Source organism: Amblyomma mixtum, chromosome 1 (assembly GCF_055824585.1).
Source record: "Amblyomma mixtum isolate Tamu chromosome 1, ASM5582458v1, whole genome shotgun sequence".
NCBI classification, from domain to species: domain Eukaryota; kingdom Metazoa; phylum Arthropoda; class Arachnida; order Ixodida; family Ixodidae; genus Amblyomma; species Amblyomma mixtum.
The window spans coordinates 323,220,803-323,241,788 of NC_143012.1; the positions used below are offsets into that span (position 1 = coordinate 323,220,803).

Genomic DNA, 20,986 nt, shown 5'->3' on the forward strand with positions numbered 1-20,986 from the left:
TAAGACCAACACAACCAGATACGCTACTTTATTTAGCGCTTTTTTTTTCAATTCGTTGAAATGATTTCACACTTACTACGGTTCTTTATCAGGCGGAAAATCTTAACCAGCACCAGTCGCACTAAGGTGCCCAAGTGGTCTCCGGGCACCGCATTAATATGCATGGCAATCCTTAGCGACCCGTGCATGCAAAGATGAGCAAACGCCCAAAAGCACTAATTCCCGAATCGATACGTGGTCGCTGGGCTCTTTGTTAGTCGTACGGGTGCAGTGTGTTCGCTGTACGTATGTTGAAAGTTCGCAACAGTTTCCCTCTGACGCTAACGCCGTCTGACAGATCATCTTTGCATAACCATAGGGCATAATGACTTTCGTTAAAGCCTACGCTACCTCAGTGGATTTCCTGACAGTGAAATTCGACATGGCCCCAAATTTACTATTTCCCCTTCCAGCAGCCTGGACGGGAATCTCTGGCTCAGATGTCTATACTGGAATATCCGGTTGTAGGCGCACAGGATCCAGTCTGACTCTTGACACTGGTCACACGCTTTATTCCTTTTTATCAAAACGTAAAATATATTACACGACTTGCTCAGTGCGTCCATACATCCTCCTCCTGTTTACCAGACTCTCGGAAGACACGAGTCCTTGCCCTGAAGCCGATTCGTGTCCTATAGCTGAATTTTTTCGCACGAAACCAGAATGCAGTGTACAACACACCCACGTGCTGAGAATATAGTCTAAACATGAGCATGGTTGTATAGTGTAAAATGTACTAAAGCATCTACATGGTATTTGAAGAAAGAGCATGCAGATGTAGGATCCACTTTTTACTGCACCGAATTTATTCCATCAGTACTGACGGAAGCACGAGTTATATCATTGCAATACGGGCACATGACAGCCCTTGCTCCTGCCGCTATTTTTGTACATAAAGCTATTTTTATTAAACCAGCACGTATTTGTTGGGGAAAAAAATTAGTATGTTCCCTACTTGGACAACACATCAAGGTTCGGAACAAATGAACGTGGTTCCACCTTTCGGCGTTAATAGGGGTCAGTGGAGAATTATTACAGGCTTTCAAGTATCTGAAGATATGCAAGCTTGCAACTATAAGCCACTCCGTATAGCAGACTGCGGATTAAGTTTTACCACGCGGGGTTAACGTGCACAAGAATCTCTGCGCGAGCATTTTCACATTCCACTTCCAGTGAAACATAGTTGCTTCGGCCTGGAGTCGAACCGGCACCCTCGGAATCTAACTATGCTATAGCGACTATGCAGCCTTATATGGAAATTGTACAAAAGTGCACGGGTTTGGATTGAATACCTGTAGCTAGCTATACTGAATTCGGCCAGAAGGGCTCAGCATTATGCAATGTCATATAGTCACTGAGCCTCTGCAGCGGGTCCCAGTTCATTGTATACCAAAGGGAAGCTGAAACGGTTTTTTGAGAACTCAAGGTTATTCAAGAATTCTAATCTATGAAGCTTCTGGGTAAATCATGCAAAGTATTTTTGCCCTAGCATTTAAAATCTCGAAATAATCGTAGATTAAAATCTTGTCGATGTTCAGGCTTCTCCTCACTGCGTTGGAGAATGCGGGGAAACTCGTAGTGACGTCATTATGGCCGAAATTTCACGTGTCCGCTGCCTTCGCCTGCATGTTGCTGTGCGTCATCCAATGCAGCCGAACTACGCTTCGTGAGCTTCAGCTTCGATGGCCTTGGTTTTCTTCCATGAAACGACTGTTTCTTCGCCGTAAACTCCTCGTCGTCTTACGTGACATCATTATCGGAGCATCTGCCCGTCGCTGTAGACTGCAGAGAAGCCTGAGTGCCGACGCCACTTCATTCAGCGATTACGCCACCATTTCAAATGGTAGCGTGCAATGATTTCGCAGGCTTCACCTGCATGTTTCACACAGTCGGCCATTTTAAACTCATCGAACTCTAAAACCACTTCAGTTGCCCTCAAGAATGAATACACGGTAGAATAGTACATTGAAATGGAATAGATACTGAGGACATGAGGTGGTGTTCCGCATTTAAAGAATTGGTTCGGCGCTGCGAAGTCGATTTTTCTTCTTTTTCTGTTCATTGATGGTGGTGATGAGGAAAACGTTTTAGTTGGAACTAATATTAGTGGTAGATCCCCCTATTCCGGGTGTCCATTGGACCTTGGAGCCGGTCTTGCCCTTTCGGTGAGCTCCTGCTGAACTTTCGGGTCGGAGCTGGGCAGAATTTCCTCCCACAGCTCAATGTCCGGTTCTTTTATGCGTTGCATATTGCAATCACTCAGTTCAGCCCTTGGGCGCGGCCGGGTAGCCATCAAACCACGTGACGTGACGTTACGACAGCCGGAGGAAAAGCTGGGCCCCAACTCGCGCGGTCGCGCGCGGCCGCAGCCACCACCTGACTCCCGCTCCTCCTGCTAGGGGCGCTGCGCCGGCGCGTGACGTCACGGAGGAAAAGCTGGGCCCCAGCTCGCGCGGTCGCGCGCGGCCGCAGCCACCACCTGACTCCCGCTCCTCCCGCTAGGGGCGCTGCGCCGGCGCGTGACGTCACGGAGGAAAAGCTGCTGAGAAAATCGAGTGCCGCCAAGCAATACCTCGCCCTCAAAAAAAAAAGCCCGAGCAATATGCAACGCATTCTTGGCTTAACCAAGCTAAGCCTGGGCATCTTTTTATTCTTTCGATTACTGTGTTGTTTTGGCAGGCCCATACAATGGGGTATAGGTCTGCCTCTATGCCACCGTGTGCGCATTCTGGCTTGCATTCTTCCGGTTAGGCAGCGTGGTCTTTTTGGCCCTGAGTATGTGTTTGCTTGTATACTTCTCAGCGTTATTTCTTGTTCCTTGTCTAGTTATTCATCCGGTGGCGCGTATTCTCTTTTGCCTAGCCTGTAGTGTTGTAGGATTTCTGAGTATCTGGTCAGCATGTTTAAGTGGTTGCACTCTGTTCATTGCTCCGCTTGTGACGAAAAGGCTTCGCGCGAAAACACAGGAGAAGGGAGGAAGGACGGGACGAGCTCCCTCGTACTACGTGTTTCCTCGCTAAGCCTCTCAGATTTATTACCAATTAGCCCAGCATTCCAACTTGCACATTCATCTTCTTGGATTTTTTTCACCACAAAAGAAAATGAAGTGACGTCGCAGGAGAAAACTCAAATAAGAATGGTTGAAAGAGGGTAAAAAAATTGACGGGCGATCATGCAATGTGATGCGACAAATCTGCCTTATCTGTGTTTGTTTTACATTTTCGCTTTTGCATCTTTGAATTTGGTTCCGCAGCTACGTGGGCTTCTTGAGGACGAAGGAGGGTAAAGGCCTTCTGGAGAGGATGAAGATGAGTTGGTGAAGGCTTTAGATACAGACCACGGCGTTTTCGCGGAATAAGATTATACGGCTAACGCAGTAAACAAGTCCCGCCTTTAAGAGAATGACGTGACAGCATGCATGGGCCCTGTTAGCGGTTCCTCTTGCACCACAGACACGGACACTGTTTCCTTTTTCACAAGCATAATAGTGTGAAGGACCACACGGCATTCATATAAAGCACCGCTTCAACCAAGCCGTACGAACGCCCCTAAGGTGCCTGACTAAGTGGCTGGAGCAAGAAGCCCCGTCAACTCATCGGAGTAGAGTGGAGCGGCAAAATAGAATGGTACCTGGGCTTTCGTCGACGTGGGAGCAGTGATCAGAAACTGATGGCAGGCAAACTAGCCGCCACTGAAAGAAAGCTTTACCCCTGGCGATCGACCGACACGCACGAGAGCTTATGTCTGTAGTGTGTTTGTATACACGGCGGTTTTTTACTCAGCCAAGGTGACCACTATCGACAAGGGCTAAGCTTCATAGAGCATGGACGGATTTTACGTGGGACTCTACGGCTGAACCCATGCGCCGGAATACTAACTTCTTTTGGAACTTTAAGGTAGCCGGAGTAAGCCTTGTGAACGTCGAACTTAAGCTTAACGTACAAAGATAATCATATTTTAGTGACCAAAAATGTTTATTCCTTTGGGCAGCTACGCAGCAATTTGGTTCCGTGCACTTAGCATGCATGCATATAAAGCCCTGCGTCAACCAAGCCGTACGACCGTCCCTAAGGTGCCCGACTAGGTGCCCGTGAAAGTCCGTCATGGGCGCAAACTGTCTCCTATGCGGCAAGTGGGAGACCGCCCAACAAGTCTTCATTTAGTGCAATACAGCGCTAATCTTCTGGGACAAAGTACGGTGTTTATGCTTCAATTGAGATGTCACTTGGCCAGGCCTCCTGTACCTCAACGTGCTGAGAGACTGTGCTGGTGTTTGTACTATATATACATATATCCGACAGTCAGCCCTGGTCTCCAAGTCGGTGAGGAGATTCTTTAGCACGCTCGAGACATTTGGAACGCTGGTGATGCAAAACGAACCCCACTTCACAGCCCAGAAGCAATCCCGGTGGGCTGCATATTATTCACAAGTTCACTGTTGTGCCTGGAGGCTGCCAAGACCAGCAGGGGCGTATGTTCTGCATCATGGGATCTTCCGATCTTACTGGAGCGACCTAACTGTGACCTTACCTGTACGTGTTGTACTTGCCAGATATCAGCAGCCGTCAGGCACACCAGTACCTGTTTCTTTGGAGCGCGCTCCATGTTTGAACACGAAGAAAGGCGACCATGGCGAATCACTTTTTTTTTCTTTTTCCCACCGCCTAATTGGGCACGGCACCCCACACACGAACATACAGGTCCGCCACGGAACGAGCAGTCAGTCCGGCAGCGCCGCGACGGACACGGGCGGCGGCGGCGGCTCGCGGAGGAAGAAGAGCGCCAGGCCGAAGCAGCAGAGCGAGGCAGTCTTCAGCGCCAAGATGAGGAAGTAGACGTTGCGGTTGAGCAGGCGGTTGTCGTATATGGCGCAGGCGCCCTGCGACGAGCCGCACGGTTCCTCCCACAGCACGCAGCTCGCGTCGATCGTGTGCCCGAACGCCGCGCCCGCCGGGACCAGCCCTGCGATTCATGCGGCATCAACAATGGCCATCCTCAGATGGGTCCAGTTTTGACCGAAATGGCTATCGAAAGACGCGGTGGCGATGTTGTCGCCAGGCGGGGGTATGAATAACAGCTGGGGTACGGTCAATAGACATACATTTCACAATGCACCTATGAAGGAAGTTGTTAACAGTGGCAAGTAGTTTTATGAAGAGCACAAAAAGTACTCGGTACCATTTTCAAGCTGATATCTTTTTTTTTTTTACGCGTCAAGATCAGCGCCGAGTTTGTCCCTTTTTTTTTCTGAGAATTGCCCCAGTATGCTGTTCTACGATAAGTGTGCGTCGTAATGCCGAACGTAACCCCCCCGCCTGCGCAACATTTGAAAATATAGCCTTTCAAACTATAAAGCCTAAACAGCTCTACATGGAAGGCAGCTCCCAAAATGGCTTAAGTGAGCCGCGCAAATGATGGATCCACCAATACTGCAGCCGCATCCTGTGTTTCCGCGAGCCACGTATGTGTGTAAGCCAGCATCTGGTCCGTACTCACCGAATGCCCGCACGATGGTCCATTGAATTCCGAGGCCCACTGACTTGTGTTGCTCAGGGATGCACCTGGAAGGAAAGGGCGGAGAGGAATTCGAATCAAGTGAAACAAAATTCACACTGCCGACCGGGACAGGGGAAGCACACATATTACACAGAATGGGGACCATGTTTCAAAGCCTGTACAACGACCTCAAAAAACTATCGACCCACGCAATGTTCTGCTCATAACACCTTCTCTCACGTGCTGGATATACAGTGTAGGGCAGAGGGGCACCACAGAACTCGCCATGCTCCTCGATACATAATCCCGGGATGTACACCGTGCCGTGTGACACTTTCACACGCACTGCAAGTCTTGCGAACTGCTAATGTTTCGGGCGAATAAATCTGCACGCCACAAATATTGGTGCTGTATATTGGGAAATGACTTTCAAGACGATGCCGAAAAAAACATTGCACGCTGTTAATTTTTGCGTAGGAAAGGCACCACTGAGAATAGTAGAATGCAGCGAGAACTGCTAAACATATTCGCATAAAGTTTATAACTAGGTCACTAAGGGCAGTAAGTAGGCACTCGGCGCGAGCTGGTCTGTATGCTAACTAACCTATACTTAACTTGTGCAGCCCTCTTTACTCTGTGTGATCATTATTTGCAACGAACCAAAGTTTGGTGCCCATTTATGAATCAGCCTTACGTACGAAGGCGCGTCAGCAGCTTTAATCATCCGGGTCCAAGCTTCTCGTTTTCTTTCTTTTTCATCCGCCAACACAACGCGTTACCTGAGCGTGGCCGCCACGGCGGGCGTGCTGAGGAAGAAGGTGGCGAACACGATGATAGCCAGGATGGGTATGAAGACGTTGACGAGGCCGCACGGGTTGGGGCACTTGTTCCGCACCGCCTCGATCTCGACCATGGTGCCCGGCACGGTGCCGAAGGGACTGATGGAGGAGCCACTGGCGCCCCCTACTGCGCCACTGCCTCCGACCGGAGCGAAAGCCGTGTGGTTCACGCACAGGCACTGCGAGTACGCCTGCGAACACGCCGGCCAAGCAACTGTTCGTACTTGCTGGCACTCCCGGGTTTGTAGACAGGACTTCTTACGTACAGTCGCGCACACTGTAACTTGCAAAACGTAAAATGTGCTTGGAGCTTCCATCACGAAGTCTAGGGCCGCGATAGTGTGTAAAAGCTATCAATTCAGCTGCCAACCAAGAAGTAAATTTTTTTGCAGTGTTTATCATAGTGGATTAAACTAACAGCAATGTAAGGTCGCCGCTATAGCGCGTTGCAGGTCATACTGAGAGCGTTTAAGTTCTGTAGAAACTTGCCATCCCCAAACTTGTTGACTGTCATGACTGACCGCAGTTTATGCGGCTGCCAGTCACGCATAGCTTTGCAGAAGAAAAGACTCGCAGACAATAGCACCTGGAGGCTGGTTACGCCTTCGCGACTCAGTGTTGCGTTCGCAAAGCTACCTGATATATCACAGCAATGAAAAAAAAACTGTCTTTGGTTTGTCGCACAAGGTACTGTTTTCACGGGTCGTTTTCCGACATGCTGTACAGCTGTGCACTACCACCGACTATGCTATGCGGCAGGGCTGTGGAAATTTAAATCTCGCGGAATGAAACCAAAATCCGCACTTTGTCAAAAATTCCTTACTGAGTGTCAGCGACTCAATCACAGTACCCCAGGTTTTCTGAATTTTGTTACTGGTGCCCTGCACAGCTTATCTTTCCTGCTCGGGTGCGCGCTACGACGACTATATACGTATATCACACAGGGTGCTAGCATACGCGACTTCCGCTCCTGGCAAAAAAAATTCAGGGGGCAATTTGGCTCTCTAAAATGCTGCAAGGCGAAAGCGTTTCCTGGCACACTGGTTGTTTTTATTTATTTATGTTTATTTTTTTATTTGTGCTATTTTTCTTATTTTTCTTATTTTTTTATTTTTTATTCCATATCTTATTTTTATTTTGTTCTTATTTTGTTTATATTCTTATTATTATTTTTTATTTTTCCTTTCCGTCACTTTATTCCTTTTATTTTATTTATGAAACCCATGCGTTCACTAGATGCGCCTTTATTCATGCTCGAACCCTGAGCCTTCGGGGCGGAGTGGTAGCGTCTCCGTTTCTAATGCCAAAGGCTCTGGTTCGATTCCCACCCTCGGCGCAGTTTCTTATTAAGCAGTGACGCCGAAAGGCGGACAAATGTGCCAACAGCGTCTGTCGACACGGCTGCCGACGCGTCTGTCGACACCGCTGCCGGCGCGTCTGTCGACACCGCTGCCGACAGCGTCTGCTAATGACAGTATGAGGCATTAAAGGCTTTCGCAATAAAAAGTTTGAGGGGCACGCACCCTGCTGTCGGCGGTGGCGTACTCGCGCAGGCATCCGGCGAAACAGGGCGAGTAGTAGGTGTACCCGTCGCGGCCGCACACGGGATTGAAGCGCGACATGGTGCAGCCGCAGCGGCTGTTGCACGCCTCGGACAGCGACACGTTCACGCTGGACACGCTGGTGCTGCGAAGGGAAGCGCAGTTGGCTCAGTTGGCAGAGCTGAATAGGCTCCGGATTAACCTCCTCGCGTCATTCACGTGCGGCTGTACAGATGGTGCGCTTCACCTATTTAGCACATGGCTTAGTTTGTGAGGGTAATTCTCCCCTCTCAGCAGAATACTTGTCCCTTCTTAGAGCTTTTCACTTACGTGGCGATTAAGACTCCCCTGTCTTTGGAAGACCTGCTCACTTTAGCTCTCTTCTTGCGTGGCAGATTTTTAAGCTCTCTGTGAGATCGAACATTATATAACATGCAAAAACCAGTTATTTTGCTCTTGCACGGCCCACTATTTCTGGTACAGTATTCCAGGTGGCGCTACAGGCAACACAGAAAAGGCGCCACATAATGCATCGGTTCGCTTAACTACGCAGGAGTCCTCTTAAGAGAATCCTGGTCAGAGCGTTCACCATTTCAACTTGTAATAAGGGAGTAATCACTCATTGACATCCACCCAAGCGCAGCCATAAGGCTACAAAGGAAAGCTGTACAGCTTTCCTTTGTAGCCTTATGGCTGCGCTAAGGTGGATGTCAATGGGTAATTACTCCCTTATTACAAATCTACTCCACCCTGGGGGATTCCCCTAAACATTTGACGAACACCATTTCAGCTTTCATTTCTGCAAATGAAAATCATTCCTCTGAGGTAGATTAAGGAGATTCTGAGATAATTCACCAAGTCTACACTGCGCGCAGCCAATATTTTTAAGTGCGTTGCCTGTCAGTATACGAGCACTATGCGATCTTTCAAAGGACCGTGGTACGAGAAACAGTCATGCTTCTGGCACGCAGTCAGCCATCCTACAGCACCTGTCGTGCATACAGAGGCGGCGAAACAGTTTTTAAAGCTGACAGGAGTAACCGGATATCGAAGCAAGCACTGAGGGCAGGGCCCCAACGAGTGGCAAGGTGCTTACAGGCTGGTGTCGTACTGGACGTTCCGGTAGGGTATGTTGCCACAGTGGAATAGCAGAACTGTGACCAGCGTGATGGGCGCGAGCAGCACGAGCGCGCACATGCGCACGATTCCCCTGGCACCCAGCTCGTAGCGAGAGATGACTACGCCGCCCAGCATGACACCCACCATGGCAGTCGGTATGGTCACAGAGCCTGCAACCGGATATTGTACAATGTATTACACGGTACACAGAGTCAAGAGTATGCGGCCTCAGCATAGACACAAGAACACACCTCTTGTAAGCCCCATCAAACATTTTTATGAAAAGTTAGCTATTACCCAAAACTGAAGATACGAACTCTGTCAATCGTGTCAGAATTCATGAACTTATTCATACTCGATTCAGTTCGCTTCGGTTAAGTAAAATTTGATTCGCAGCTATTCAGTTTATTTCATGATGGACGATCTCCCATCAGGGGTCAGTCAACCGATGAGACAATGGCCGCGAACCTGTCTCACGTATGAGGACCCCGTGGACACAGTCATTTTTTGCTAAGCCTCTTCGAGAACTATGGGCCAGAATAATGTTGAAATATTTGTGGCCTATGTTGAAATATTTGTGGCCTAGATTCGCGGTACATGCGCACTACAACACACGTGTGAAAATAATGGCTGGCTGTAATGACAGCTTGAATTGGTGATCTGGTGCGCACTAATTCATTGTTACATAAGAGAGGTTCCATCGACGCTAGCAGCAGAAAGTATCTAACGAATGTTAGCAAACCAGCTTATTAGGTTACAGTAACATTGCTGGTTGCGAAGAACGGCTGCCAAAAGGCTATATTGCGTAAATGCAGTTAAGCAATCTTGCAGCAGTAAACGTACGCACGTACCCATAATCATTGACGCTGTCGATGCTGTCATGCTAAACTGCGCCTGCAGCATCTTCACCAGGAATGAAGATAGGCCGCTTGCGACCATCACTGCGAGGCCAACGTCAAGCTGATCAACAACAGACTCCGCAGAAACTAAAAATTCACTCATTACAACGCTATATTAAGTGTTTTGCGAGTACAAGTGGTCGTTCACAAAACGTTAAGAATGGCCAACAAAATCTGCCCATTGTTTAAAAGTATAGCGTCACAGATGGCATAGAAATCAGTCTGCATGTTATTCAAACATGCAGGTTATGAACACACCAACTATGTACGAATTGAGTGTTTTGTGTTCATTCTGCTTAGTTTCCCACATCAGGTTCTTTTTAGAAGATGCTGCGTCTCCAACGGAATGACCCTGCTGTGAACACGAAGGCACACGGGTTGTACTTCTTTTCAACGCTGACTACAAATTACACTATACAATGCATTATTTTCGCCACTTTTAATAGCTGCATAAATATAAAACCGCGCAAGGACTCCGTTGCGTCTGTTGTCTATAATGATGCAGTTCATTTTTCTGTCAAGCTCTGGTATCTATTTTTCAAACTAACTTTTGCCAGTATTGCTCATGTTAACATTGTTGAAGCCACATCGTATACAAAAGTACACAGTACGCTTGAGCGACAGCCGAAGCCATCCTGTGTGTTAGCAGGTTGTCAGAGGCACCATTTGAGAAAAAGACTTGCGCCCTCTGATCTGTTATGGTAAAGGGGGCTATCGTTAGCGGACATGGTATCTGAGCGCCTATATCTCATTTAGCGCGTCTTGGAAAATTTTGTCCACATTTTAGCTCAGGTAGCAGCCCAGGCTTTCCTGAGAAACACAACCTGTTCATGGATTAAAACTATTCTTTCTCAGTTTTTTATCTCTCAGGTTTTTTTTTGTTTGTTTTTTTTCAACCAGCGAAGTTGGTGCTGGGATGAGCAAGTTGAGATAGCGCTCCGGAACCTGTGACGCTGTACTCACGCTCTGCAGACCCAGCGAAGCAAACCAACACGAATGGCTTTATGCTGAGCAGGGACATCACTGTCGTCCGCATGTTTTCTTCGTGCTGAGTTGCAGGTTTCGCTTGTTCTTCAAGCTTCTTTTCCGCCATGACGGTCGCTCGGTCTGCAAACAAGTTTTTTTCAACACAGAGGAGTTTCAACCGACAGGCTAAGCGAGATAATATTTAAGCATTCAATGTTATTGATTTATGAAGTTCAGCGAAATGAATTGTTTACAAAAGCTGAGTAATTCGGAGCATCTTCTTTTAGACTCCGTGGAGGTCTGCGGTTTTTAATGGGCATTTTCGTTCCAACTCTCTCCTCGCCGCGTTTTTTTAAAGTCACAAGGCTCTCGACGTACCGAAAGCATCGTTTCCCATTCAAAGAAATAGCGCGGATTGTGCGCTGTGCCTGCTGGTCTCGGAGAGAAGACTGCGTCAATTTTTAACGCAAACGTTCATTGCAAGGCTTAGAATATTCAAAACCGTCAAGATCAAATGAAATCGTTCGGCAACCCCCTCCCCTTCCCGGCATTTGTAGCCTCACCTGGCAGTTCTGCTGGCAAAAAGCTCACAGGCAAGGCGACTGCAAAACATAGGAGCCCGGCGTAGAGAAAGCACAGCCACCAGGCTCCCACCCATGCGGTACTGTCACGCGTCAGGCCCAGCCTGCGTAGTTAAAAATAAAAATAAACAAAAGCACATCATGCCGGTTGGCTGAAGCGCCGGCCACATTTCTGAAACTATTTGCTCACAGTGTTGGATTGACGCCTTGGTCGACGTAGTATTTCAAGAAGTGTCCGTTGACGACAAATCCTGTGGCCGGCCCAACGACGGCACTCGCTTGAAAAGCGGCTGAAACAACGGTGCGCAGATCGTGACTACGCAAACAGCACTAGGCGAGAAAGCGTCATTTCAGCAGTACTCAAATTGCACTGAGTCCAAAAAGGGTGAATGTCAACACCGTGTTTTGAACTCCAGATAAAATGTGGCTGCGTTCGCTTTTTGAGATTTACGAGCTCCTAAGAGTACATTGCTGCTGAATTACCTGCTATTTACCTCGTTTAAAAGTTCTAAGGTGTTCAAAGGTCAGTTGTTTACGCAGGTTGGTTTGGTCTGATATTTGGCTTTGCGGTCACCCAAATTACGTTTGTCTTCTTAAAAGCCAGTTGCAAGAATCGCATTGCACCCCCATTCACCTCGTGATAAAAGGAATCTAGAAAGCATACTCACACTTTGTATTTTATATCCTGAACAAAGCCCACAAATTCAGGGCTGCATTTAATTCGCATTCAGTCATGTCTGCTCTGTTTGTCCTCAGGAATCGCTCGACGATTCAGCATGAGGCGCCGCCCAGATGTTCAAAGGAACACGATCAATGACACAAAGGAACTGAACACGAAGAAAAATTATTGGTACAGCGTCATAGGAATTAAATCAGCTTTGACTATCCCAGCCTGCACACGCGCACAGCAGCGTCAAGCGAATACGCTCCAGCACGTACCGATGTACTTGGCGGACACGGCCCTGGGGAAGTTTTCGTCCAGGTAGGCGATGCCCAGAGTGAAATAGGGCGACGTACCGATGCCGTTGATGAAATTGCCCACCCAGAAGAACCACTTGTAGTGGCGCAGGTCTCCGGCGCCGGGTTCGCACGCCAGGGCGCTCTCGTTGCTAACTGCGGCAGCCAGCTCGCAGGTGTCCGGTCTTGGCTGGCTGAATGAGTATTGCGGCCCCACGAAGTAGGGCACCGCCATCGTCAGCGAGCCGACGCCCATGAGGCACGTGCCGAACGCCATCAACAGGGGTTTGTTCTTGTCCTTTCCGAAGTACGTCACTGGCAGAAGGACCTGCACCGACACACACCGGTAGTGCTTCGGGGGACGGAAGATGATACGTATTCGTGGGTCTTGTGCATCCTTGATGCTATCGACCAGGACAAGCTGTATTTGAAGACGTTGGGATTGTGGAGAACCAAGGTGGATGTCAAGCGTTGGAGCTATTGTCGATCGAAGCATGCTATACCCTCGACGCAAGGTAGATAATTGGCAAATATAGGATTTCAAAAAGCGTGGAGGTCGATTCATGCCTAGGTTTCCTGGGCATCAACGACTGTTGGCCGCCAGTAGCGGATACCGGGTAACTTAAAGGGGATGTATGAAACTTGTATCTGAGAAAACGAACGAGTCGCAAAAGATTCTGCGCAAAAGTGGCAACTTGACATGGCCGACTCATATTCCTCGCTGCAAAATCTTGCCTATAAAATGCTTCCTGGGCTCACACCACCACGGCCATAGAAAATCAATGGGGTGTACCGAACATTCTACATTCACGCGGTGATGCGGAGTGTTCAGCTCCACGTGTCATGCAGTGGCAGCCATGCAAACTAGAAGCGTTTTTACAGATTTCCCGGGCTTGCGAATGCGCGAGAACCATGTTGAACAGAATCACACGAGGTTGATACGATCGAGCTGTCTTTGGTTTCGCAGTCTTCACTGCGCGTCACAGCTAACGCAGTGAAGTAAGTTTAACTTGAAAGCGCACGGAGATGAGACCCGGTTCTGCAAATGACGACCTGTTGTCATTTGGCGCAGGTAAAAAAAAATCAATGGGCTCTATAACATGATCCGAAAAGGCTGCTGTCACCTGCAAAGGCAGCACCTTGTTTGCTTACGTAGCTTTGGCAAGCTTATATCGGTTAGCTCTACAAGACCCTACGATTCTCATTCTCGAAACGTCACGTGGGCGCTCTCCGGCGCTACGTGGCTGCTTGTTTTCGCAAGTTCTATCCCACCAAGCGCCAAGTGCGGAAGCTCATTAAGCGCTTGGTCAGTGCACAAGTCAAGCATTCTCTGCGTTGCAGAATACTTTTCACATTCACTGCTCTGATCAGCTTTTAAGCAGGCCAGTTTTAAGTACGTTTCGCGACCTCAGTTTCGCGACCTCAGTTTCTGCCCGCGATGTGGGCCGTGATGCCTAGCATCACACGACTTCCATGGTCGAAGACCAGCGGCACCCGGTGCGGTGGCCCGACACTCCACCCCTTCCCACCACCCGGCATGCACCATCTGTCCTCACGCCGCAGTCCTCCCGCCCCCCTTTTCCTGAACTGCACATGCGCGCCCTTTCGGCGCAAACACAGGACAGAGGAACGTACAACACAAGCGCTGGTTGTACGTTTCTGGCAGTACAGAGCTTGTGTTGTACGTTCCTCTGTCCTGTGTTTGCGTTGTTCCCTTTTAGGCGATGCTTAACCACCTAGCCCGCAACAGCACCCTCGCGTCCTCCCAGCACTGCTTCCAGTGCGATCCGCACTCCCCACACACCCCTAGTGACGTCTTCGGGCTGCAAGTGAGTGACGTATTCTCTACGCTAGTTTAAGCAATCCACTCGTTTAAGCTGCCCAGCCAGTGGCACTCCGAGCGCGCGTACCATGAGCGAGGCGACGCTGTAGACGCTGCCGATGAGCCCGGTCTCTACGCTGCGCAGCTGGTAGCGTTTCTCCAGGGTGGCCAGGTTGGAGTTGACGCAGCCGTTGGTGATGAGTCCCTGCAGGAAGGCGCAGCTGCAGAAGAAGGCAACCACGCAGCCTGGCCTCCGCAGGGCCCTCAGGAGGCGGCCACACGTCGGCATCGGCTCGGCGGACGACACCAGCGCCGGGGGCTGCGCCACCGCCGCCGCCTCCTCCGACGGCGACAGAAGGGGCAGGTCCTTGGACACCTGCGGTCAGTCCGGCGGAAAGGAATGACAAGAGACCGACCGCTGATAGTCCTCGCAGGGTACGCTTGCATCATTCTAACTAGACTGATCTAATGGGTATAGGTCAGGGCTGAGATTTACAAAACTTTCATAACTTACGTGTAAATTCGTCAATAGCCGGAGAATTCAGCTGCTGTCATGACTGAGCTTCCGTGTCGTCAGCTACCCCGAATGGCCAGCGTTAACATGCTGGCGAAACTGCTCAATTTTCTAGCTTCGCGCCAAATTCCCTAACAAAAGCGCGAAGCCCTCGTCAGTACGACTGTAATGCACTGACTCTTTTTGTTATATTCCACTGCTGTGCAATATAATAAAATGCCCTGATAATTTACCCTGATAACGTCAGCGTGACAGCGCTGGAGCCAGTGAGGCGGGGCGAAACTAGAGTGGAAGATAAAGTCAAGGACAGCCATATTCGCCAAGGCTTAAGATATTCTGAGCTGCCCTCTTTGTACTGACAAGCTGCCATCACTGACACAGTGTAAACTGAAAGAATCAGGTTTCAGTCATACACCACCATCGGTTTCCCGGTGCTTCCTGCCATAGGAATCTCCAGGCACTATTTCTGCCGAAGCCACGCGTAGCCCAGTCGACCAGTACCATAGAGAAGAAAGGAAAAAAACTAATAGCCGGAAACACGGAGAGGTCGGTAGGCAGAAACGTGTCGCCAGCCTGCTACGTAGTACCTCTTTGATCTATGAAGTTTCACGTAAGATTGCTAGACGTAATTCTCATGGCTACCGTCTCCGAGAGCCGCCCACTGATTTAGTTCTGCAAGCATGGTACCAGCTGGTATTATTTGGCTTTAAACGCCCCTGTAGCATCAGATATTTGGCATTCGGGTTTTTTTTTTTCACTTGTATAACATCATTGTATGCCTACAATTTATTTTTCTCATTTTCTACACAATTTTATCTCCTTGCTTTCCAAGACTGAAACAGTTTTTCACTCAAAAGAATGAAATAGCGAGTCCAAGGATCATTTGTGAGAAGAAAAATTGTCCTGTAAATATTTCATTTCCAGAAAAATTGCACCTATCCATTTAAAGCATTCTTTAGCGGTGCGAATTTTACGTCTTAGTATACCGTTCGAAAATCCCGGGATTTTATTTTGCAGTCGCATGTTGTACATGGCTAGTACCATATGACACTGGCACGAAATATACAGGCTACAGAAGCGAAGAAATGCAGTCATTGACCAAGTCTAAGAATATGCAAACCACGTCTCGGAACGCATGTGGGTCCACTGTTCGCCATAAGCCGGACTCCTACACTATCCACATACCACACAACAAATCACACAGTCGGACAGATTGAAACATGCCAGCCATCATTACACACCCATTTTCCATTACAATACCTGACCTGGTGAAATTTCAAGTTATTGACTGCGTAATTCAGGCTACTGGGTTAACATAAATACGACTTTCAGCATGTGCTGACGCAGTGTACATGCAAACAGGCTCCCAGGGATCAGAAACACTCAGGACTCCAACCCGTGGTCTACGTCATGGTCGCATCGGCGTTCTCACATCTTCCCCGCAGAGAAGGAAACGAACATGCTGTACTTCTGCACTGCGTAATGTCCAGCCGTGGAAGTTCGACCTAATTGATTCGAGTAGACAACGAGACGGAATCTTCGGAAACTAGAATCCCATGCAAGAACGTTCGTAATATTCATTTCCGCGTCCGCTGTCAAAAAGTATGGTGCCCATGTAGCAGGGCTTCTGTAACACTCCCGTGGAAGTCTTAGAAGTTCCAGAATGGTGATGACGGGAGCTAAACTCCCCTTTAAGAGATTTGGAATGGTGGCGATGTAGGCCTATACGTATATGCACGATAAGCAACACACTGTGGCCCAGAACGGAATGGAAACCCTTGGGATTTGATCTCAAAGACTGTAACCCCTTGGGATGTAACGCTGACAAAGACTGTACATTCATCATTCCCATTGTGGTTGAACAAATGTAGCGCCCCGCCATCATCTATGCAGGCCTTACCTGAAACTCTTACACTACACAGAGTCACGCTTGGCGCGCCAAGGTGCTCACAAGCCCCACCAATCAGGCTCCAAACTCTCATCTCAAGCTTTCTCAGCGTCATTCATTTCGTATTAATACTTGGTATACTGCATTGTATTTCCCCTCCTGTAATACCCTTATTAGGGACATTGGAGGCGTACGATAAATAAATTTACTTCGAAACCCAGGCAGCTAGGCATGGCAGCTTGGAGTCGCGCTGTCGAACAATAGCGGAGCCTTACGAGAAGCTCAGGTTTCCTGAGGTCTTGAGCAGTACACCACGACCGCTCGATACGAAGGCGGGACGTGTAAGCATGTACCTGCGTGGACGCGGGGACAGGGCTTGACGCGACATCCGCGCCGCCAGTTTCCTTCTCCGGTTGTTGGTGCTTCTGCTCTCCGCGCTGGTGGTGACGGTGGTGACGGCGCGAGCGGCTCACCGAGCGCCTCCTCGTGTCGGTCTTCTCCTCGGAGTCAGGCTTCGGTTTCTTGAGCAGATCGTCTGCAGCCGGAGGGGGAGTCTGACTGCCGTCGCCGGTGGCCGAAGCCGCCTTTGGGTCCCTCCACAAGGCCATCTGGCATCGAAGCAAGAAACCAGTGTTGTTAAGGCGACCAGCGAAAGAATCGCCGCTTGTTAGCGTCCACTACTCTTAGCTCTAACTATCGGCGTTCTCATTCCAGATGTGCGTTGGAACTCGAGTCGAAGCTTGCACGGAACTCGCCGTAAAACATCTTTCTGAAAACCGCCGTCGGGGCCAAGCTGGCTGTAAGATGGCGTCGGCGCAATTCCCACACGTGTTTCCACCTGGCAAAGTGGCTGTTATTTTTCGAGAGTTTCCATCCCAACAGGTTTGATTCTAGTCCTTGCAGGAAAGCTAGTAAATAGGTGCTCCAAAGTTTGCGGGTGAGGACAACCTCGCCATTAAGTCTTTCGCAGTGCCAGGGCAGGTACCAGAGCTCCGAAACACGAGCACATTTAGAAAATGAAGGGACTAAACTTTTTTTCAACTACCGCCACCTCAGTCATTAACGGGTGGCCACGCAGCCAGAGAAAGTGTGCAGTTAATACTCTAACTCATTTTAGCCTCTCTCCACTGCAACCTCTGCCTGAACATTTCGCACTTTTTTAGCGCTCCGGTGGGCACTACAAGCAGACATCTGGAATTTCAGATAGCAACCACATGTAAAACATGGGGAATTTTCGCCAGCCCCAGTTATTTACGCAAACGCAGGTCACCCTCATATATCCCAGCTGATATGATTTTTATGGACCGGAACCACAACAATAACTATTGTAGCTGTCGTACAGGCCAAATGAGCCCTTTTTTTTTTCAAGTGATAAGGATCACTGCATCATCAGCCTGACTACGTCCACTGGAGGGAAAACGCCTCTCCCATATCTCTCCAATTAACCTGTCCTGTGAAGGACCGCTTGCTCTCCAATAAAGATGGCAGTGCAGCATTTAGAAACCACGGGGCAAAGTAATGGCGATGTTTTAAAACCCGCCTTTTTTAAAAAGTAAACCGCATTAGTGGAATTTAATCCTCATAGCTTACTGATCGCCTCCGAATCGCATCAGACAGCGTGATCGTGGTTCTGGTTGGCTAGTAGCACATAAAGCTTCCACTCCAGTTCAGTACCAACAGGTTGTGAAACAATGTAGTTTCCCATCACGCTTCTGCATTTAGTCTTCAGCACCAGCATCTAGCACAAAAACAAGGAAGAAATATTCCGCTGATAACAGCTTACGTCAGAGCGGTTCATACAATCGGCGAGGAGGGCCATTGGCGTAAGCAACACGAGCAGGACGCTGGTCGCGGTCTTCACCGTGCCTAAACACACTGCGCGAGCCGCCGAAAACCAACCATAGCGCGCCTATCGCCCTCCGTTTCTGCGGCTTACAGTATAAGTCCACGTAGTAATGAGCCCGTCATGGTCGCTAGATCCCGCCATCTGAGTCCACAAACGCTACCGCGTCTCACGACCTTCAACCTAGTTCGCAGAAACGAAACTATACCGTCCAGGTTTCTAGGCGCCGCTGTTCGGCCGAATTCCTACCCGCCGTGGTGAAGCCTGTCGCGACCGTAACAATGACGAGCCTGGCCGCACTGCGCACGGCCGAATCTTGCCGGATGCATCGTTCCTGGAGGGCACGCGAGGATTTCGAGGAAGAGCTCGCCTTCGAGAGGGACTTACCATATTCGGCTGAAGCAGGACGCGAAAGAGAACAGCTTGAAGACTGCGGCGCACGAACGAGGCTGCTTCTGGCTCTGAAGCTCGTGGCACTGCGTGAGCCGCACGAGCGGCATCCCCTGCGTGACCTTGGCGGTGCTGCTGGTGCTCGTACATCTTCTTCGTCAGTCGCTGTCTCTCCGACATGGCTCCTGGTGCTTCCGCACATGACTGTATTAGGCACAGTCGAGGTGCGACTTCCGCAGCTCTCTAGACGGAAGGTCACCCATCGAGAGCGTCGACCGAACAAGAAACACCGAACGCAAGCCACGTGAACACCCTCCGTGGATACCTCGCACGCTCTTTTTGCACGGCCAGTGGCGTCGCATCAAGGGGTCGTCGTACTTGAACGGGGCGCACATGCAATTTTCGCGCACATGTTTTCAGCTTTGGGAAAAAAATAGCGCAGCGGGTGCCCTCTTTCCCGCTCAGCGACAGAGCTAAACTCCCACACATGCTGTGAAAAGTGCGTGTGCGCGCCATTCTGTGGCGCAGCTGTCATCTGACACATTCTCGTATCGCGATGCGAGAAACAATAAAAAAAAATGCAACTGTTGGGGGGAAACGGGGAGGGGGGCGTAGAGGGTATGGCAATACGGAGAGGTGACAGGTAAAAAAATATTCTTTTTACCGCTTCAATAAAGGCAGCTGGCATTGCTCTCAACTTCTCAGCTGTCTTATGGCGGAGGTAAATCACCTGAAGAAAGTCGGGGCTTTGAAAACCAGCACCTGTCTCCGGAGCCTATTAACAAGCGGAGGCAGGGCTGCGGAAAGCGGCAAGAACAGTGAGCCCTATGTTACTAGAATAGTAATAAGAAGCTATATCGAAAGTATGGGTGTTTGTTTGGTCAGGTGGCACAACTGACACGGATATTGTGGCGTTATTGTGACAGTCAGAAGAGAGCTATAGTATAGCGCGTTCCGCTATCCGCTACCGTGACCCATTTTCGCAAGCCGCCACGGCGCGTGCGCAGAACGCGGCCTGGCACGCCCTAATGGCGCTAGATGGCACCACGTGCCCGTCAGTGCTAGAGTTACTGTATAGTAACTCTAGTCAGTGCGAGCGCGCCTGCCGCGTCAAGGCCAATCAGCCCGTACGCAGTGGTGCCCCGCGGAAGCAGGTCACGGCAGTTGATCGCCGTTCCCGTTATGCTATAACTGTAGAGTCTCGTTCGCTTCAAAGCCTCTGCCACTTCTCGGTTCACAACAATTCTTCCCATCGCACGCTTTTTGTCCATCACACAGCGGTCTTGCATTGCTTTACCAGTGCAAGTTTTGACATTGCAGTTGTGGAACCTTTGGTAAATGGCGCAGCGAGGATGGACCGCACTTTATTTCTGACATGTTCTATACATGCGCATCGTCGTCAGAACGCACAGCTCTAACGAGTAACTTTAACGACCATTGAAATTGATGATTATTGGACAGGTTACATGTGATCAATGTGGATACCTCGAAAACGAAGAAACCGATCATCATCATGGTGAGCCGACGATCGAGAAGGACGTTCGTAAGGGAGAAACAAAAAATACTAAAGATTGTGAAACAAAGCGAAGGAAAATGCAAGAGTAAAAAGAGGAAAAAAAGAAGGCCAAACAAAAATGAAAGAACCAAACGGTGGAAGACAGTATTCGTACACAACATAGGGACACACGCCAGCCAAAATTGCTGCGAATGAAACTATTCTCACAGAGGCGATGACGAAGAGAAAGAGGACAGTTAAAGAAACAATTGGCGAGAAGGGAAACGACGACGAAGACAAAATAAAAATGGCAACTGAAAAAAGTCAATCGCTGCTGGCTTGCTCCGAAATTTGCGGCAGGCCGCTAAGGAGTCATTAGTTACTGCTCTGTTACCAATAATTTAAGCTTATTACTACTAAGAATCAGTGCTTTAAATTCCTTCTTCACGGTCAGTGGCGACAGACTTTCAAGGCGACTAACAATAAGAACGGCAGCATGCCTGCGACGTCTGTAGAGAACAGAAGTGCTCTATGCAAAATAGGGTCTTTTCTGGTAGAAATTAGTCACTGCACAAAAGTTGTAGCGGTGCTCACTGA

At 49.2% G+C, this 20,986-nt stretch overlaps 1 protein-coding gene across 1 annotated transcript; it reads right to left on the reverse strand.

Moving 5' to 3' along the window:
- Positions 1 to 4,759: 4,759 nt before the first annotated feature.
- On the reverse strand, positions 4,760 to 19,319 carry LOC149372744 (solute carrier organic anion transporter family member 4A1-like). The gene is made up of 13 exons (XM_089587181.1): positions 18,892 to 19,319; positions 17,015 to 17,269; positions 14,348 to 14,635; positions 12,420 to 12,765; positions 11,671 to 11,770; positions 11,463 to 11,584; positions 10,897 to 11,040; positions 9,886 to 9,975; positions 9,012 to 9,204; positions 7,898 to 8,060; positions 6,315 to 6,565; positions 5,536 to 5,600; positions 4,760 to 5,001 (listed from the first exon to the last, which is right to left on the reverse strand). The coding sequence occupies exons 1-13, from the start codon at positions 19,072 to 19,074 to the stop codon at positions 4,760 to 4,762; spliced, it is 2,442 nt and encodes an 813-aa protein (XP_089443307.1). The 5' UTR covers positions 19,075 to 19,319.
- Positions 19,320 to 20,986: the final 1,667 nt, after the last annotated feature.

Coding starts and splice junctions, on each gene's coding strand:
- LOC149372744 (XM_089587181.1), bottom strand. CDS start 19,074: ATGTCGGAGAGACAGCGACTGACGAAGAAGATGTACGAGCACCAGCAG. Junction 11,041..11,462: donor TTTGCCAGCAGAACTGCCAG/GTGAGGCTACAA, acceptor ACTTGTTTGCAG/ACCGAGCGACCGTCATGGCG. Junction 5,601..6,314: donor GCCGTGGCGGCCACGCTCAG/GTAACGCGTTGT, acceptor CTTTCCTTCCAG/GTGCATCCCTGAGCAACACA.